This window comes from Cetorhinus maximus, chromosome 14, assembly GCF_964194155.1.
Source record: "Cetorhinus maximus chromosome 14, sCetMax3.hap1.1, whole genome shotgun sequence".
Lineage (NCBI taxonomy): Eukaryota > Metazoa > Chordata > Chondrichthyes > Lamniformes > Cetorhinidae > Cetorhinus > Cetorhinus maximus.
In genome coordinates this window covers 41,551,009-41,564,253 of record NC_135892.1, presented here as the reverse complement: position 1 = coordinate 41,564,253, position 13,245 = coordinate 41,551,009, and the positions used below count along the sequence as shown (strand labels likewise).

Sequence of the window (13,245 nt, the reverse complement as noted above, 5' to 3'; positions counted from 1 at the left end):
TATTGTTTCAAGTCAGGATGGTGAGTGACTTGATGGTATTCCCATGCATCTGCTGCCCTTGTCCTTCAAGGTGGGAGAGGTCACTGGTTTGGAATGTGCTGTCAGAGGAGCCTTGGTGAGTTGCTGTAGTGCATCTTGTAGATGGTACACACTGTGTATTGATGGTGGAAGGACTGAATGTTTAAGGTGGTAGATGAATCAAGTAGGCTGCTTTGTCCTAGATGGTGTTGAGCTTCTTGAGTGTTGTTGGAGTAGCAGTCATTGAGGCAAGTGGGGAGTATTCCATCACACTCCCAACTTGTGTCTTGTAGATGGTGGACAGGGGTTGGGGATTCGTCGGATTCCTAGCCTCTGACCTGCTCTTGTAGCCGCAGTATTTATATGTTCAGTTCAGTTTCTGGTCAATGGTAACCCCAGCATGTGGGATTCAGCAATGGTAATGCCATTGAATGTCAAGCGGCAATAGTTTGACTCTCTCTTGTTGGAGCTGGTCATTGCCTGGCATGAATGTTACTTGCCACTTGACAGCCCAAGCCTGGATATTGTCCAGGTCATGCTGCATTTGGACAGGGACTGCTTCAGTACCTGAGGAGTCATGATTGGTGCTGAACATTGTGCATTCATGAGCAAACATCCTCACTGCTGACCTTACGATGGTCATTGATGAATCAACTGAAAATGGTTAGGCCTGGGACACTGCCCTGAGGAACTCCTGCTGTGATGTCCTAGAACTGAGATAATTAACCTCTAACAGCCATAACCATCTCCTTTGTGTTCAGTATGACTCCAACCAGCGGAGAGTTTTGCCTTTGATTTCCATTGCCTCCAGTTTTGCTAGGTTTCCTTTATGCCACACTTGGTCAAATGCTGCCTTGATGTCAAGGGCAATCGCTCTCATCTCATCTCTTGAGTTCAGCTCTTTTGTCCATGTCTGAACCAAGGCTGTAATGAAATCAGGAGCCGAGCGGCCCTGGTGGAACCCAAATTGAGCATCAGTGAGCAGGTTATTGCTTAGCAAGTGCCGCTTGATAGCATTGTCAATGACACTTCCATCACTTTGCTGATAATCGAAAGTAGACTGATGGGACGATAATTGGCCAGGTTGGATTTGTCCTGCTTTTTGTGTACATACATACCTGGGCGATTTTCCACATTGCCAGGTAGATGCCAGTGTTGTAGCTGTTTTAAAACAACTTAGGTAGGGGTGTGGCAAGTTCTGGAGCATAAGTCTTCAGTACTATTGCCAGAATGTTGTCAGGGCCAATAGTCTTTGCAGTAAGCTGTGCCTTCATCTGTTTCTTGATATCACATGGAGTGAATCGAATTGGCTGAAGACTGGCATCTGTGATGCTAGGGACCTCTGGAGAAGGCTGAGATGGATCATCCACTAGGCACTTCTGGCTGGAGGTGGTTGCAGATGTTTCAGCCTTGACTTTTGCACTTTGCCGGGCTCCTCCCATCATTGAGGATGGGGATATTTGTGGAGCCCTCTCCTCCAATTAGTTGTTTAATTGTGCAGCATCATTCACGACTGGATGTGGCAGGACTGCAGAGTTTAGATCTGATCCGTTGGTTGTGGGATTGCTTAACTCTGTCTATCACTTGCTGTTTCCACTGTTTGGCATGCAGGTAGTCCTGTGTTGTAGTTTGACGCCAGGTTGACGCCTCATTTTTAAGTATGCCTGGTGGTGCTCTTGGCATGCCCTCCTGCACTCTAGTAATGGTAGAGTGGGGAATATGCTGGGCCATGATGTTACAGATTGTGGTTGTATACAATTCTGCTCTGCTGATGGCCCACAGCACCTCATGGATGCCCAGTTTTGAGATTTTAGATCTGTTTTGAAATCAATCCCGTTTAGCATGGTGGTAGTGCCACACAACATGATGGAGGTGGAAGATATAAAACCCTTCCAGTTAAAACCTCTAGTTCTGAATTCTTAATTTCTAACACTAAGGCCCTCAGTTCTGCCTGACCTAACAAGGTGTGAGTAACTAGTACTTATGAATCATGTAGAATTTATTGTAGAGGATATAAAAAAACATTCCAGTAACAGCTGTAAATCAGGAGGTGGAAGAAAGAGGGGAACTTGGTGAAATTACAAACACTAGGAAAGCGGTACTGAGCAAACTGATGGAGCTATGGGCTGGCAAGTCTCCGGGTCCTAATGGACTTTTTCAAAATTCGCTACCTTCTGGAAAGGTTCCATCAGACTAGAAAGTAGCAAATATAACCCATCTATTCAAGAGGGGAGGGAGGCAGAAAACAGGGAAATATAGGCCAGTTAGCTTGACGTCTGTCATGGGGAAGGTGTTAGAATCGATTATTAAGGAGGTTATAGCTGGGCACTTAGAAAAACTCAAGGTAATCGGAAAGAGTCAGCATGGTTTTGTGAAAGGGATATCATGCTTAGCCAATTTATTAGAGTTGTTTGAAGGAGCAAAATGTGCTGTGGATAAAGGGGAGCCTGTAGACGTCCCGTCAAAGCCTCAGGCCTTCAATAATCTAGGCGCCATATTTAAAGGGCGACCCGCGCAGAGCTAGCAGTTTCTAAATGACTTAAAGCTGCTAAAGGGAGGAAATGTGCAGCCCCCAAATTTAGCGATGCTTCTCTCAGGCACCTACTGGACGCAGAGAATGCCTGCCATGAAGCCCTCTACCCCTGCTCTGGGAGAAGACCAGCAAGCAAGGTCACCAAGGCAGCATGGGATGCAGTGGCAGCACTGGTCAGCGTCAACACCCTGCAGAAGAGGACAGCCATCCAGTGCCGCAACAGGATGAATGATCTCCTCCATTCTGCCAGGGTAAGTCACTCTTCTCATCACTCTCAACTCACACACTCTCAAACTCAACACATCCAGAGGGATCTCACTCAAGGGACATCAACATTTACTCTCTCATACACACCTTCATCTGCCCTGAGGACTGAGTCCTCATCCTGTCCGTGACACCACTCACCACCCACATATGCCAAGCACCCTTCTCTCCTGGCTTGGTAGGCATTCTGCTTAAACTCTCTCCATCTCTATTCATGCAGGACAAGCTGGCACACAATTAAGGGAATAGATCGCAGACTGGCGGAGGAATGCCTGACATCGAGGTCCTCACAGACTTCCAAAATAGAGTCATCCAGCTGGCTGGTGACGATCTGGATCCTTCCTGTGCTGATGGTGAGGTTGGTTGCTGCTTAGCCATGTGAGGATCCAGCAGTGCAACATCCATCGGACAATCCTGCCGTGAGTGATGTGCCCTGTTCCGCAGTACCCTGACATGCACTATTTATCTCTCCCTGCTTTTGCAGGCACATCCAGGAAGCAGCTGAGGGGGTCCACAGCTCAGGTCCTCAACTCAAGGCCTGAAGACACCTTGGAAGAAGAATCTGATGACACCCTCATTGAAGACCCATCACAGCGCTTACCCACACCCTCCAGCAGCACAGAGACACACACCTTGATGGGACCTAGTTCTAGGGTAGCTTCGGGGTCACAATCTGGTGAGCACATCGCACTTTCTAATCCACAGCAGGTGGCGGCAGGGTCTTCCCAGTTTTCCGGCACTCGGAGGACTGCGGGAGGCCATAAACCTGCTGAATCCGAGTCAGATGACGAGCCTCTGGACTCGGTCATACCTCAGTTGCTGGAGCTGCAAAGGCAAACTCAGGAACATCAGGAAGGGATGTCTGCTGCACTCCTCAGATTGCAAGGCACGATTGAGGAGTCCATCCGCCTTCAGTCTGAGGTGATAGTGCTGGCATGCCAATGCACCGAGGTCAACAATGGGCAGGATGGCAGCTGACATGGTCCACGACATCAGTCTTGCACTGTTGCGTGGGCTGAACTCCATCACTGATGCCATAGTTGGCCTCCAAAAGTGTCAATGTGAGAGAATTGCGGGGCAACTCGATCTCACTCCATCTTCCCCTTCTCCTCAAGAAGGCCCCTGAAGCCAGGGGCCGTCGGGTGGCCATAGGGAGGAGGACCAGCAGCTCGCCAACCATCCACCCAGGTGACTCCTGAAATGTCCGGCCAATCCAAATCCCCTCTTCCTCTGACTCCAACCGCTCCAGCTCAACAGGCCGAGGAGGGTGCAGTTGGCCCACAGCAGGACACCCAAAGCAGGCTGGGGCCCTCCAGGACTCAGCTCTCCGGAGGACGCATGCTGAAATCATCACAGCAGTCAGCAGGCTGCCTCCGCCTCTGCTGTGGATGTCAGGGGAGCACCAAGACGTAGCAGCAGGGTTAGGAAGGTTAAGAAGATGTAGATGCACAGCCTGGGCATGGGTGTTAATCACTTGCACATAATGTTCACTATTGTAAATAAATTCCCAAGAATGTCTCCTTGCCTATGGCTCCTTGTTCTGAGGAGCAGTGTTCGTGTCACTCAGATGTCCGTATGACCCCTCAGAGCTCTGAAGAAGGGTCATACGGACTCGACGTTAACTCTGTTCCTCTCTCCACAGATGCTGCCAGATCTGCTGAGTTTTTCCAGTATTTTCCGTTTTTGTTTCAGATTTCCAGCATCCGCAGTATTTTGCTTTTATCCATGATTCTGATGTTCTCCTGCTGCAGGTTCAAAGAGAGAGACGTGTGGGTTAGCATAGGTATCCTAAGATCCTCTCTTGGTTAATTCTGAAGGTTTCTTCACACATGCAGGAGAACGCCGGCCAGCATTTGATGGCCAGCATATCGTGCGCTCATTGGCTGTCTGAAACCCCACCCAACTCTGCCCCACTCCACTTGACCGATTGGTGGCAGCTTCATCCACTGGACTACATGACTGTGCTCTCAGCTCAGGCGCAGGCATTCTCCTAACCCGCACTGCAAGGCTGCACTGGTAGCTTAGACCATGATGGATACTGGCCCAAACCTTAATAAAGACATGGCAAGGGACTGTGAGCGCCTCCACCAGTGACTGTGCCATGGCCACCTTTCACAAGGGGATTCTACAACTTGGCCAGTTGTCGAATTGTTCTGCTGCCCCCTAAAATGCATATTAGTTTGCAGTTTGTGCCCGAAGGGTGAAAAGCCCTGGAGCATTTGGTGGCACTTCCATGCTTTTTTGTTGCTTGAGTGGGCAGAAAAGCTCCAGAGGCTCGACTCCAAGCGTGTCAATGGAACTGCTACTGAGCAGTCTCAGCTGCGGAAGAATGCTCACTTCTGACAAGCTTTTCCAAGTATGTGACTACTTCCCTCACCCCAATCCCAGCCCCGGCATGTGCTTGTTTACTTCCTTTCGTCTGTGCTGCCTTGTCTCCCCCACCCCCGTTTTGCCCTGGCACCACACTGAAAGCCAGCTGGGAAAAAGCGACTTGCCTGTGCCTCGCCTGCACCCCCCCAGAATGAACAGCTCTTCTTGCTGCCGTAAGGGCGATGCTTGCGAGTGCTGCGCACGTTTGTGTGCACTCACCTCCAAGTTCCCCTCAAAGTTTAGACGCCTTTTAAAGACAGTCATGAAGCATGCCGTTCTGAAGCCACGCCGAGATGGGCAATGAATTTGACGTGAGGGGATGATTTCGGCGAGCAGGTTTTATAATGCGGTGGCAAAGTATTGAAATTAGGTTCCCGATGTTCGGTGGTAGGAAACACAGCCCACCATTGACAGGTGGAGCGGATGATCGCAAACTGGTTTCATGACGGCCTAAAACCAACTTTTGGACTTCTTGCCGTGTTGTGCCCCCCCACCCTCGCCCCCACCACCACCCATGTTGGCCGGCATCAGTGGGACCAGACGACTCCACCCTAACAGTTTGATAGAACTGAGTGGCTTGCTGGGCCATTTCAGAGAGGCAACCACATTACTGTGGGCCTGGACTCACGTGTTGGCCAGGCCAGGTAAGGACGGCATATTTCTTTCCCTAAAGGATATTAGTGAACCAGATAGGCGTTTACGACAATCGATGATGGTTTCATAATCACTATTACCAAAACCAGCATTTTAATTCCAGATTTATTAATTGAATTCAAGTTCCGCCAGCTGCTGTAGTAGGATTTGAACCCATGTCCCCGGAGCCTGGGCCTCTGGATCATTAGTCCAGTGACCTTATCATTACGCCACCACCTTCCTCAAACTATGTTTATAAAAGACTTTTGCATTCTATTTTATTAACCACTAATTCATATCTGTGCTCTCACTTTGTCATCTTATTTCCTTTCTTAAATCGCCTCTGTACTTTCTATATTCTGCTTGATTCTCTACTGTATTATGAACCTTACATTTGTCATAAACCTTTTTCTGTTTCAACACTTGATTGTGCCCCCTCCACACATCCGTTGTCCCACATGCTCATGTTCTGGATTCCTTCATGATGTCATTACTCTACACTGAAAGCTGATTAGTGAGCACAACATTCCCAGATGATTCCTGCAAAGCATCCCTCTTTGCTGGATGGCCCACCCACTTACAGTCCAGAGCTCCCTGTGTCTGTGGCAATACTATGTCCTGGAATCTACGATCCAGGAAACTTTCAGCTTCCTGTATGTCCTTCTTTGATTCCAGCCACTCCACAAGTTCAGAAACTCTGAGCACGAGCAGCCTGAGGCATTTGCTATGCATGGTCACCAGGGTCACCTGAAGTGTTCCGTGTGGTGCAGGAATTGTAAGCAAGGGGACTCAGCTTCTCCTCCATTCTATTTAGATTCTACTTCTGTTATACCTATAATCATATATATGTTTAATCTTAGTACCTCTTAAACTCTTTTTTTATTATATTTAATCTTTATGTAGGCCAGATTCTAATTTAATATAGTTACAGATTCCTTTAACGCTAGTATCCCTTAGCTTATTTTATCCCCTTAGACCCATTTATTTACTGATTATTTAATTCATATTTATTGAGCTATAAATAAATGGATTTAATGTGATTTAATATAAATGTAAATAATCCAATTATTTTTAAATACTTCTTAAACTACTTATTCTTTTATTCTGGGACTTTCACCAAGCTTGTCCTTTCTGTTTACTGTCACCTTACTTCCTCAAATGCTCTCTGTTTGTAGTGATGTGCGCTGCCAATTCTACCTGTGTTCTGTTTAAATTCCCTCAGCCGTCTCCCATGGGGCTCCGTGATGCTAATTCCGCTGCTGCACGGTTTGAATCTCCTCGGGCCACTCCCATGATGCTCTGATCAATTGAAAATGTCAAAATTGAGATGGATATGTTTTTGTTAGGCAAGGATATTGAGGGTTACAGAGCAAAGATGGGTAGGTGGAGTTGAGATGCAGATCAGCCATGATCCAACTGAATGCCAGAACATGCTTGGAGGGCTGAATGACCCACTGCAAGTCCTATGGTCATTTTTGCACTGCTTGTCCAGCTAGGACCACCTTATCAATTGGGTTGCTTTCTTGGAAAGTTATCTGAAGTGATGTGGGAAGCAATGATTATGTAGTTATCAGTCTAGCACTCTGGAAATCATTAGCGGGTTAGGCTGGTGTACTTTGAACCTATGTGGTTTAGTTGTCGGTTTACCAAGTCCATCACAAAGGGTTGATTTAGTTCAGAGTTTCTAACATCACATCACATTGGAACTAACTGGATCCCAAAAGAACCTGTTTACCTCCTCACCACCTCCCCACCTCCAAAGGAGGTAGCCATGTAAAAAATATCAGAAGTAAAAGAGGCGTAACCAAAAGCTGACTTGTTAACCTAAATAGAATTAATGAGTTATTATCCCACTGTTAATGACATTGCTGTACCATTTTTAACTACCTAGACTAAAACTGGGACTAAAGTACTATTTTCACATAGTAATGCCACAGATTTTAATGAGGCCATGTAGTAATCGAAGCCTGGAGTTTCAGCTGGAAAATACAAAATATGTGACCATTGTAATACTTTGGCCAATTATATTTTTCATCAATGTAATGTACTTGTACTCAATTTGTAACAAGCATGTTCTTACCTCAACAGTACCTCAGTACAGAAGCTGGCAATAAAAAGGAACACAAGTCATATAAAACAGCTGCACCAGGCTCTTGCCCACTGGACACCACAGCATTAGTGACTCCTAAAAAAAATACTGAAACATTGAAGCAGATAGTCGCACAGCCACTGCTGAAGTATACTCTGGAACCGGAGGAGCAGTGTGCCAGCAACAAAACGTCACATGAACTTTGTCATAACCCAGACCCAGTCTCAGAAAATGCAGCTACTGCTCCAATTGCACCTCCCCGCCGGAAGAAAACTACAGCACCTTACTCTCAAATTGACTTACAGTTCTGTTGTGAAACCATTCCACGGTAATCCCACACAGAATCTTGCCCCTGCATGTGAGACGCAAGGCAATAACCGTCCCTTTAAACTGTGCAATACTAAATCATCATTTAGCAGCAACTCTCTTCAAGAAACTAATACATCATACTGTAATTGGATGGCGGATGCCTCTAATCTTTTTGACCCTTCCAAACATCAAAGCAACTTTAAGATAAAACTGCCCAAATTCAGACAAGATACAAATGATGCTGAAACAAAAGCATTTGAGCATGCCACTGGTTTCAAAGATGAAGGAATATCTCAAAAAGGCTGATACATGACCTCGAATGATGAATATTCAAAAGGATTATAGCAAACTATGACTGCAAGGAGCAGTAATCAGACTCTAGGTTCATCGCAATACTTTAAATTGGCCATTCAGTGAAGTTAACAGATGCCTATGCTTCCCCTGTTTGACCGATGGAGAACTGAAGGATTTTTGTATTTTTTGAATAATCTTTTCTTATCACCTTGTTTAGTAGATGTTTCTGAACAAGAAATGATGTACAATCCAATGATGTTTACTACTGATATTGCATAGAAATCTTAATTCTTCACAAATAGTTTCACAAGTGAAAGAAGTAAATAATCACTCAATATTAGCCAAATTGATTGTGTGTTTTATATTATTACTTATATAAATTACCAATTATTTTGTTTAGACCAAGTAGAAAGCAGCGGCACAGCCCAACAGAGTGGATGATTAGAGGCTCAATTACTCTCATTCTTCCAATGCCAAGTATCTGCTACATGTGTAAGTGGTCAGGTACACCTTGGCATAGTGGGGAGAAAGTCAGGACTGATTAGAATCATAGGATGATACACAAAGAAGGCCATTTGGTCCATTTTGCCTATGCCAGCTCTTTGAAAGTGCTATCCAATTAGTGCCACTTCCCTGCTCTTTTTACTTATCCCTGCAAATATTTCCATTTCAAATATTTATCAATTCCCCTTCGGAAGTTTCTCTTAAATCTGCACTCCAACCTTTCAGGCAATGCATTCCAGATCATAGCAACTTGTTGTGTTAAAAACATCTTGGACTGAATCCTCTGAATAGGATTGCCACTCCACTCCTATTTATTTACCCTGCACTGGAGCTCCACATTTTTTGCCTGGATGTCCAAACCGGGCCTCCTGAGAATTGTGAAGCGTACCTGCTCTTAGAGTCCTTCCTTTGTAATGAAGGATCATGGGGGGAAGCCAAGCCACATCCCCTTTTTATGGAACTAGCTGCCATATTCCAATCAGTTTAAATGTCCTAAAACCACATTGACAAGCTAGGAGAAAAGGTTAGTGTGGCAGGTAAGTGGGTGAGGAGGTCGGGTGGGATTGGGGGAATAGTCGGGGTTTAGGAGGGTAGTTGGGAGTGGGTCGGAGATAGTCATGTGTGGTGGGAGATAGTTGGGGAGTTAGGGTAGTTGGGGGCTGTGGGGGGCATGGTTGGGGGGCGTAGTTGGGTAATCAGGGTGTCAGCACTATAGTTACCTAAGAGTTAGAACCGGTTTTAATCCTCCTAACTTTTCTTAGGTAACTAATGTGTTTGGGAGATTTCTGTGACTGGGAGATCTGGGAGATTTCTGTGTTTGGGAGATGTGTTTGGGAGATCTCTGTGACTGGGAGATTTGGGAGATGTGTTTGGGAGATCTCTGTGACTGGGAGATCTGGGAGATTTCTGTGTTTGGGAGATCTCTGTGACTGGGAGATCTGGGAGATTTCTGTGTTTGGGAGATCTCTGTGACTGGGAGATTTGGGAGATGTGTTTGGGAGATCTCCGTGACTGGGAGATCTGGGAGATTTCTGTGTTTGGGAGATCTCCGTGACTGGGAGATCTGGGAGATTTCTGTGATTGGGAGATGTGTTTGGGAGATCTCCGTGACTGGGAGATCTGGGAGATTTCTGTGTTTGGGAGATGTGTTTGGGAGATCTCTGTGACTGGGAGATTTGGGAGATGTGTTTGGGAGATCTCCGTGACTGGGAGATCTGGGAGATTTCTGTGATTGTGAGATGTGTTTGGGAGATCTCTGTGACTGGGAGATCTGGGAGATTTCTGTGTTTGGGAGATCTCTGTGACTGGGAGATCAGGGAGATTTCTGTGTTTGGGAGATGTGTTTGGGAGATCTCTGTGACTGGGAGATCTGGGAGATTTCTGTGTTTGGGAGATGCATTTGGGAGATCTCTTTGACTGGGAGATCTGGGAGATTTCTGTGTTTGGGAGATGTGTTTGGGAGATCTCCGTGACTGGGAGATCTGGGAGATTTCTGTGTTTGGGAGATCTCCGTGACTGGGAGATCTGGGAGATTTCTATGATTGGGAGATGTGTTTGGGAGATCTCCGTGACTGGGAGATCTGGGAGATTTCTGTGTTTGGGAGATGTGTTTGGGAGATCTCTGTGACTGGGAGATTTGGGAGATGTGTTTGGGAGATCTCCGTGACTGGGAGATCTGGGAGATTTCTGTGATTGTGAGATGTGTTTGGGAGATCTCTGTGACTGGGAGATCTGGGAGATTTCTGTGTTTGGGAGATCTCTGTGACTGGGAGATCAGGGAGATTTCTGTGTTTGGGAGATGTGTTTGGGAGATCTCTGTGACTGGGAGATCTGGGAGATTTCTGTGTTTGGGAGATGCGTTTGGGAGATCTCTTTGACTGGGAGATCTAGGAGATTTCTGTGTTTGGGAGATGTGTTTGGGAGATCTCTGTGACTGGGAGATTTGGGAGATGTGTTTGGGAGATCTCCGTGACTGGGAGATCTGGGAGATTTCTGTGTTTGGGAGATCTCTGTGACTGGGAGATCTGGGAGATTTCTATGATTGGGAGATGTGTTTGGGAGATCTCTGTGACTGGGAGATCTGGGAGATTTCCGTGATTGGGAGATCTCTGTGACTGGGAGATCAGGGAGATTTCTGTGTTTGGGAGATCTCTGTGACTGGAAGATCAGGGAGATTTCTGTGATTGGGAGATGTGTTTGGGAGATCTCTGTGACTGGGAGATCTGGGAGATTTCTGTGATTGGGAGATGTGTTTGGGAGATCTCTGTGACTGGGAGATCTGGGAGATTTCTGTGTTTGGGATATCTCTGTGACTGGGAGATCTGGGAGATTTCTGTGATTGGGAGATGTGTTTGGGGAGATCAATGTGACCGGGAGATCTGGGAGATTTCTGTGTTTGGGAGATGCAAAGATCACGCCCCCCGTAGGCACTGCTCCCATGTGCAACTTGCAGCGTGCCTTCCTGTGCCAGGCTATCTTCCTGGTGCCGTCTTCACTGCAGGAGTTGCTGTTGCTAGACAGGGGAGAAGCAAGAGCAAGGCGTGGGAGGCTGGGATCTGGGGCCAGGGATTGAGGGGGAAGCGGGGTGTATGTGGAGCAGGGTCAAGGGGGTTGGGAGGAGCAGGAGGGAGGAGTGGGGCCAGAGCGGGGGTGGGGGGGAAGCAGGGTAGTGGCCTGAGAGAGCGGGGATGCAGGTGGGAGTAGGGCTGAGGTGAGGGGAGGGAGGAGTGGGGCTAGGTGGGGCGGAGCAGGATCAAGGGGGTTGGGAGGAGCAGGAGGGATGAGTGAGGGGAGAGAGGAGCAGGGCAGGGCGGGGTGGAGCAGGACAGGGTGAGAGGAGGGAGGAGCGGGGCAGGGTGAGGGGAGGGAGGGAGGTGTGGGATAGAGTGAGGGGAGGGAGGAGCAGGGCAGGGTGAGGGGAGGGAGGAGGGGGGCAGGGTGAGGGAAAGGAAGGACTGGGGCCAAAGGCTGAGGTTTGGACCCTGACAGCCACTTCTCTCCCACCATCAATCAATGTTTTATAAAGATTTAGAAGTTGAGACTAATTTATAAAATGTTTCCCTTTCATCCCTTTTATCCATCATCATTATCACTGTTTTTCATCCCAGCTCTCCCACATTTCCACAAGGTGGAGATATCCAGGTAGAGTGGAGAAGGAGGAGGAGGAGATGAGTGGGGAGGGGGGGCGTGCTTGAGTGAGTGGAGGGCTGAGTGAGGATTGGAAAGAAAGAATGAACGAGTGGGTGTGGGCTGAGTGGGGATGGGAGGGCTTGAGTAGTGAGTGGGCGGAGGTGGGTTAGGAAGGGGGGCGTTTGTGTGGGGGGCAGAGGAGCTGATTACAATGTATGGTGTAGGTACACCCACAGTGCTGTTAGGATGCAATCTCCGGTGTTTCAATCCAGCAACAGTGAAGATTTGAGCGATATAGACCAGAACTTCCAGTCGGCTTGTGGGGGCGGGCCCCGCATGCTGACGCGTAAAATGATGCGCAGTGATGTCGAGCGTACATCCCAACGTCACTGCGCGACATTCCGATCTTCAGTTTGGCGGGCACGCAACAAAGTTGGTTGCGCACCCGCCGAACTGTCAAAGGCCTGTTAAGGCCATTGAGTACTTAATTAAACTGATTGTCTGGGCTGCCCGTCCAACTTTAAGGTTGATGGGCAGGTGAAGAGCCCAGGCGGCCTTTGCATTTTTCATGAAACCTCATCCATGACGAGGTTTCATGAAGAGCTTATAACTTTAATAAAAATTTTAAATAAAATTCATAGACATGTCCCAGCTCATGTGACACTGTCACATAAGGGGATATGTCTGCATAATTTTAAAAAATCTTCTTTTCAGTTTTTTACTATGAAATTAATCTCCCTGAGGCAGCTCCGTGCCGCGGAGATTTCTGTGCTCTTTCATGAAAGAGCACAGGCCCTACTCTCCCTCCTCCCCCTCCTTCCCCCGCCCGCACAGGTAGCACCGAGTGCTTCTGGGTGTGCGTCACACTGGGTGGGCCTTAATTAGCCCACCCACTTAAAAATGGCGGCACACAGCCGATTGCAGGCAGCCCACGCCCGCTCCCGCCAAGCCCACACGACAGAGAGAAAATTCTCCCCATGGTTCCAAGTCAGAATGGTGAATGACTTGGAGGGGATCTTCCAGCTGGTAGTGTTCCCATGCACCTGCTGCCCTTGTCCTTCTAGGTGGTGGCAGTCGTAGGTTTGGAAGGTGCTGTTTAAGG

At 47.6% G+C, this 13,245-nt stretch overlaps 1 protein-coding gene across 1 annotated transcript in view; it reads left to right on the top strand.

Annotated features, from left to right (window-relative positions):
* LOC144689615 (synaptojanin-2-like) overlaps window positions 1-8,850 on the top strand; it is a 283,459-nt gene extending 274,609 nt beyond the window's left edge. The window contains 2 exon segments of the mRNA XM_078556842.1: window positions 7,907-8,206; window positions 8,208-8,850. Coding sequence (XP_078412968.1) covers window positions 7,907-8,206; window positions 8,208-8,522 — 615 coding nt within the window. The 3' untranslated portion in view covers window positions 8,523-8,850.
* Window positions 8,851-13,245: the final 4,395 nt, after the last annotated feature.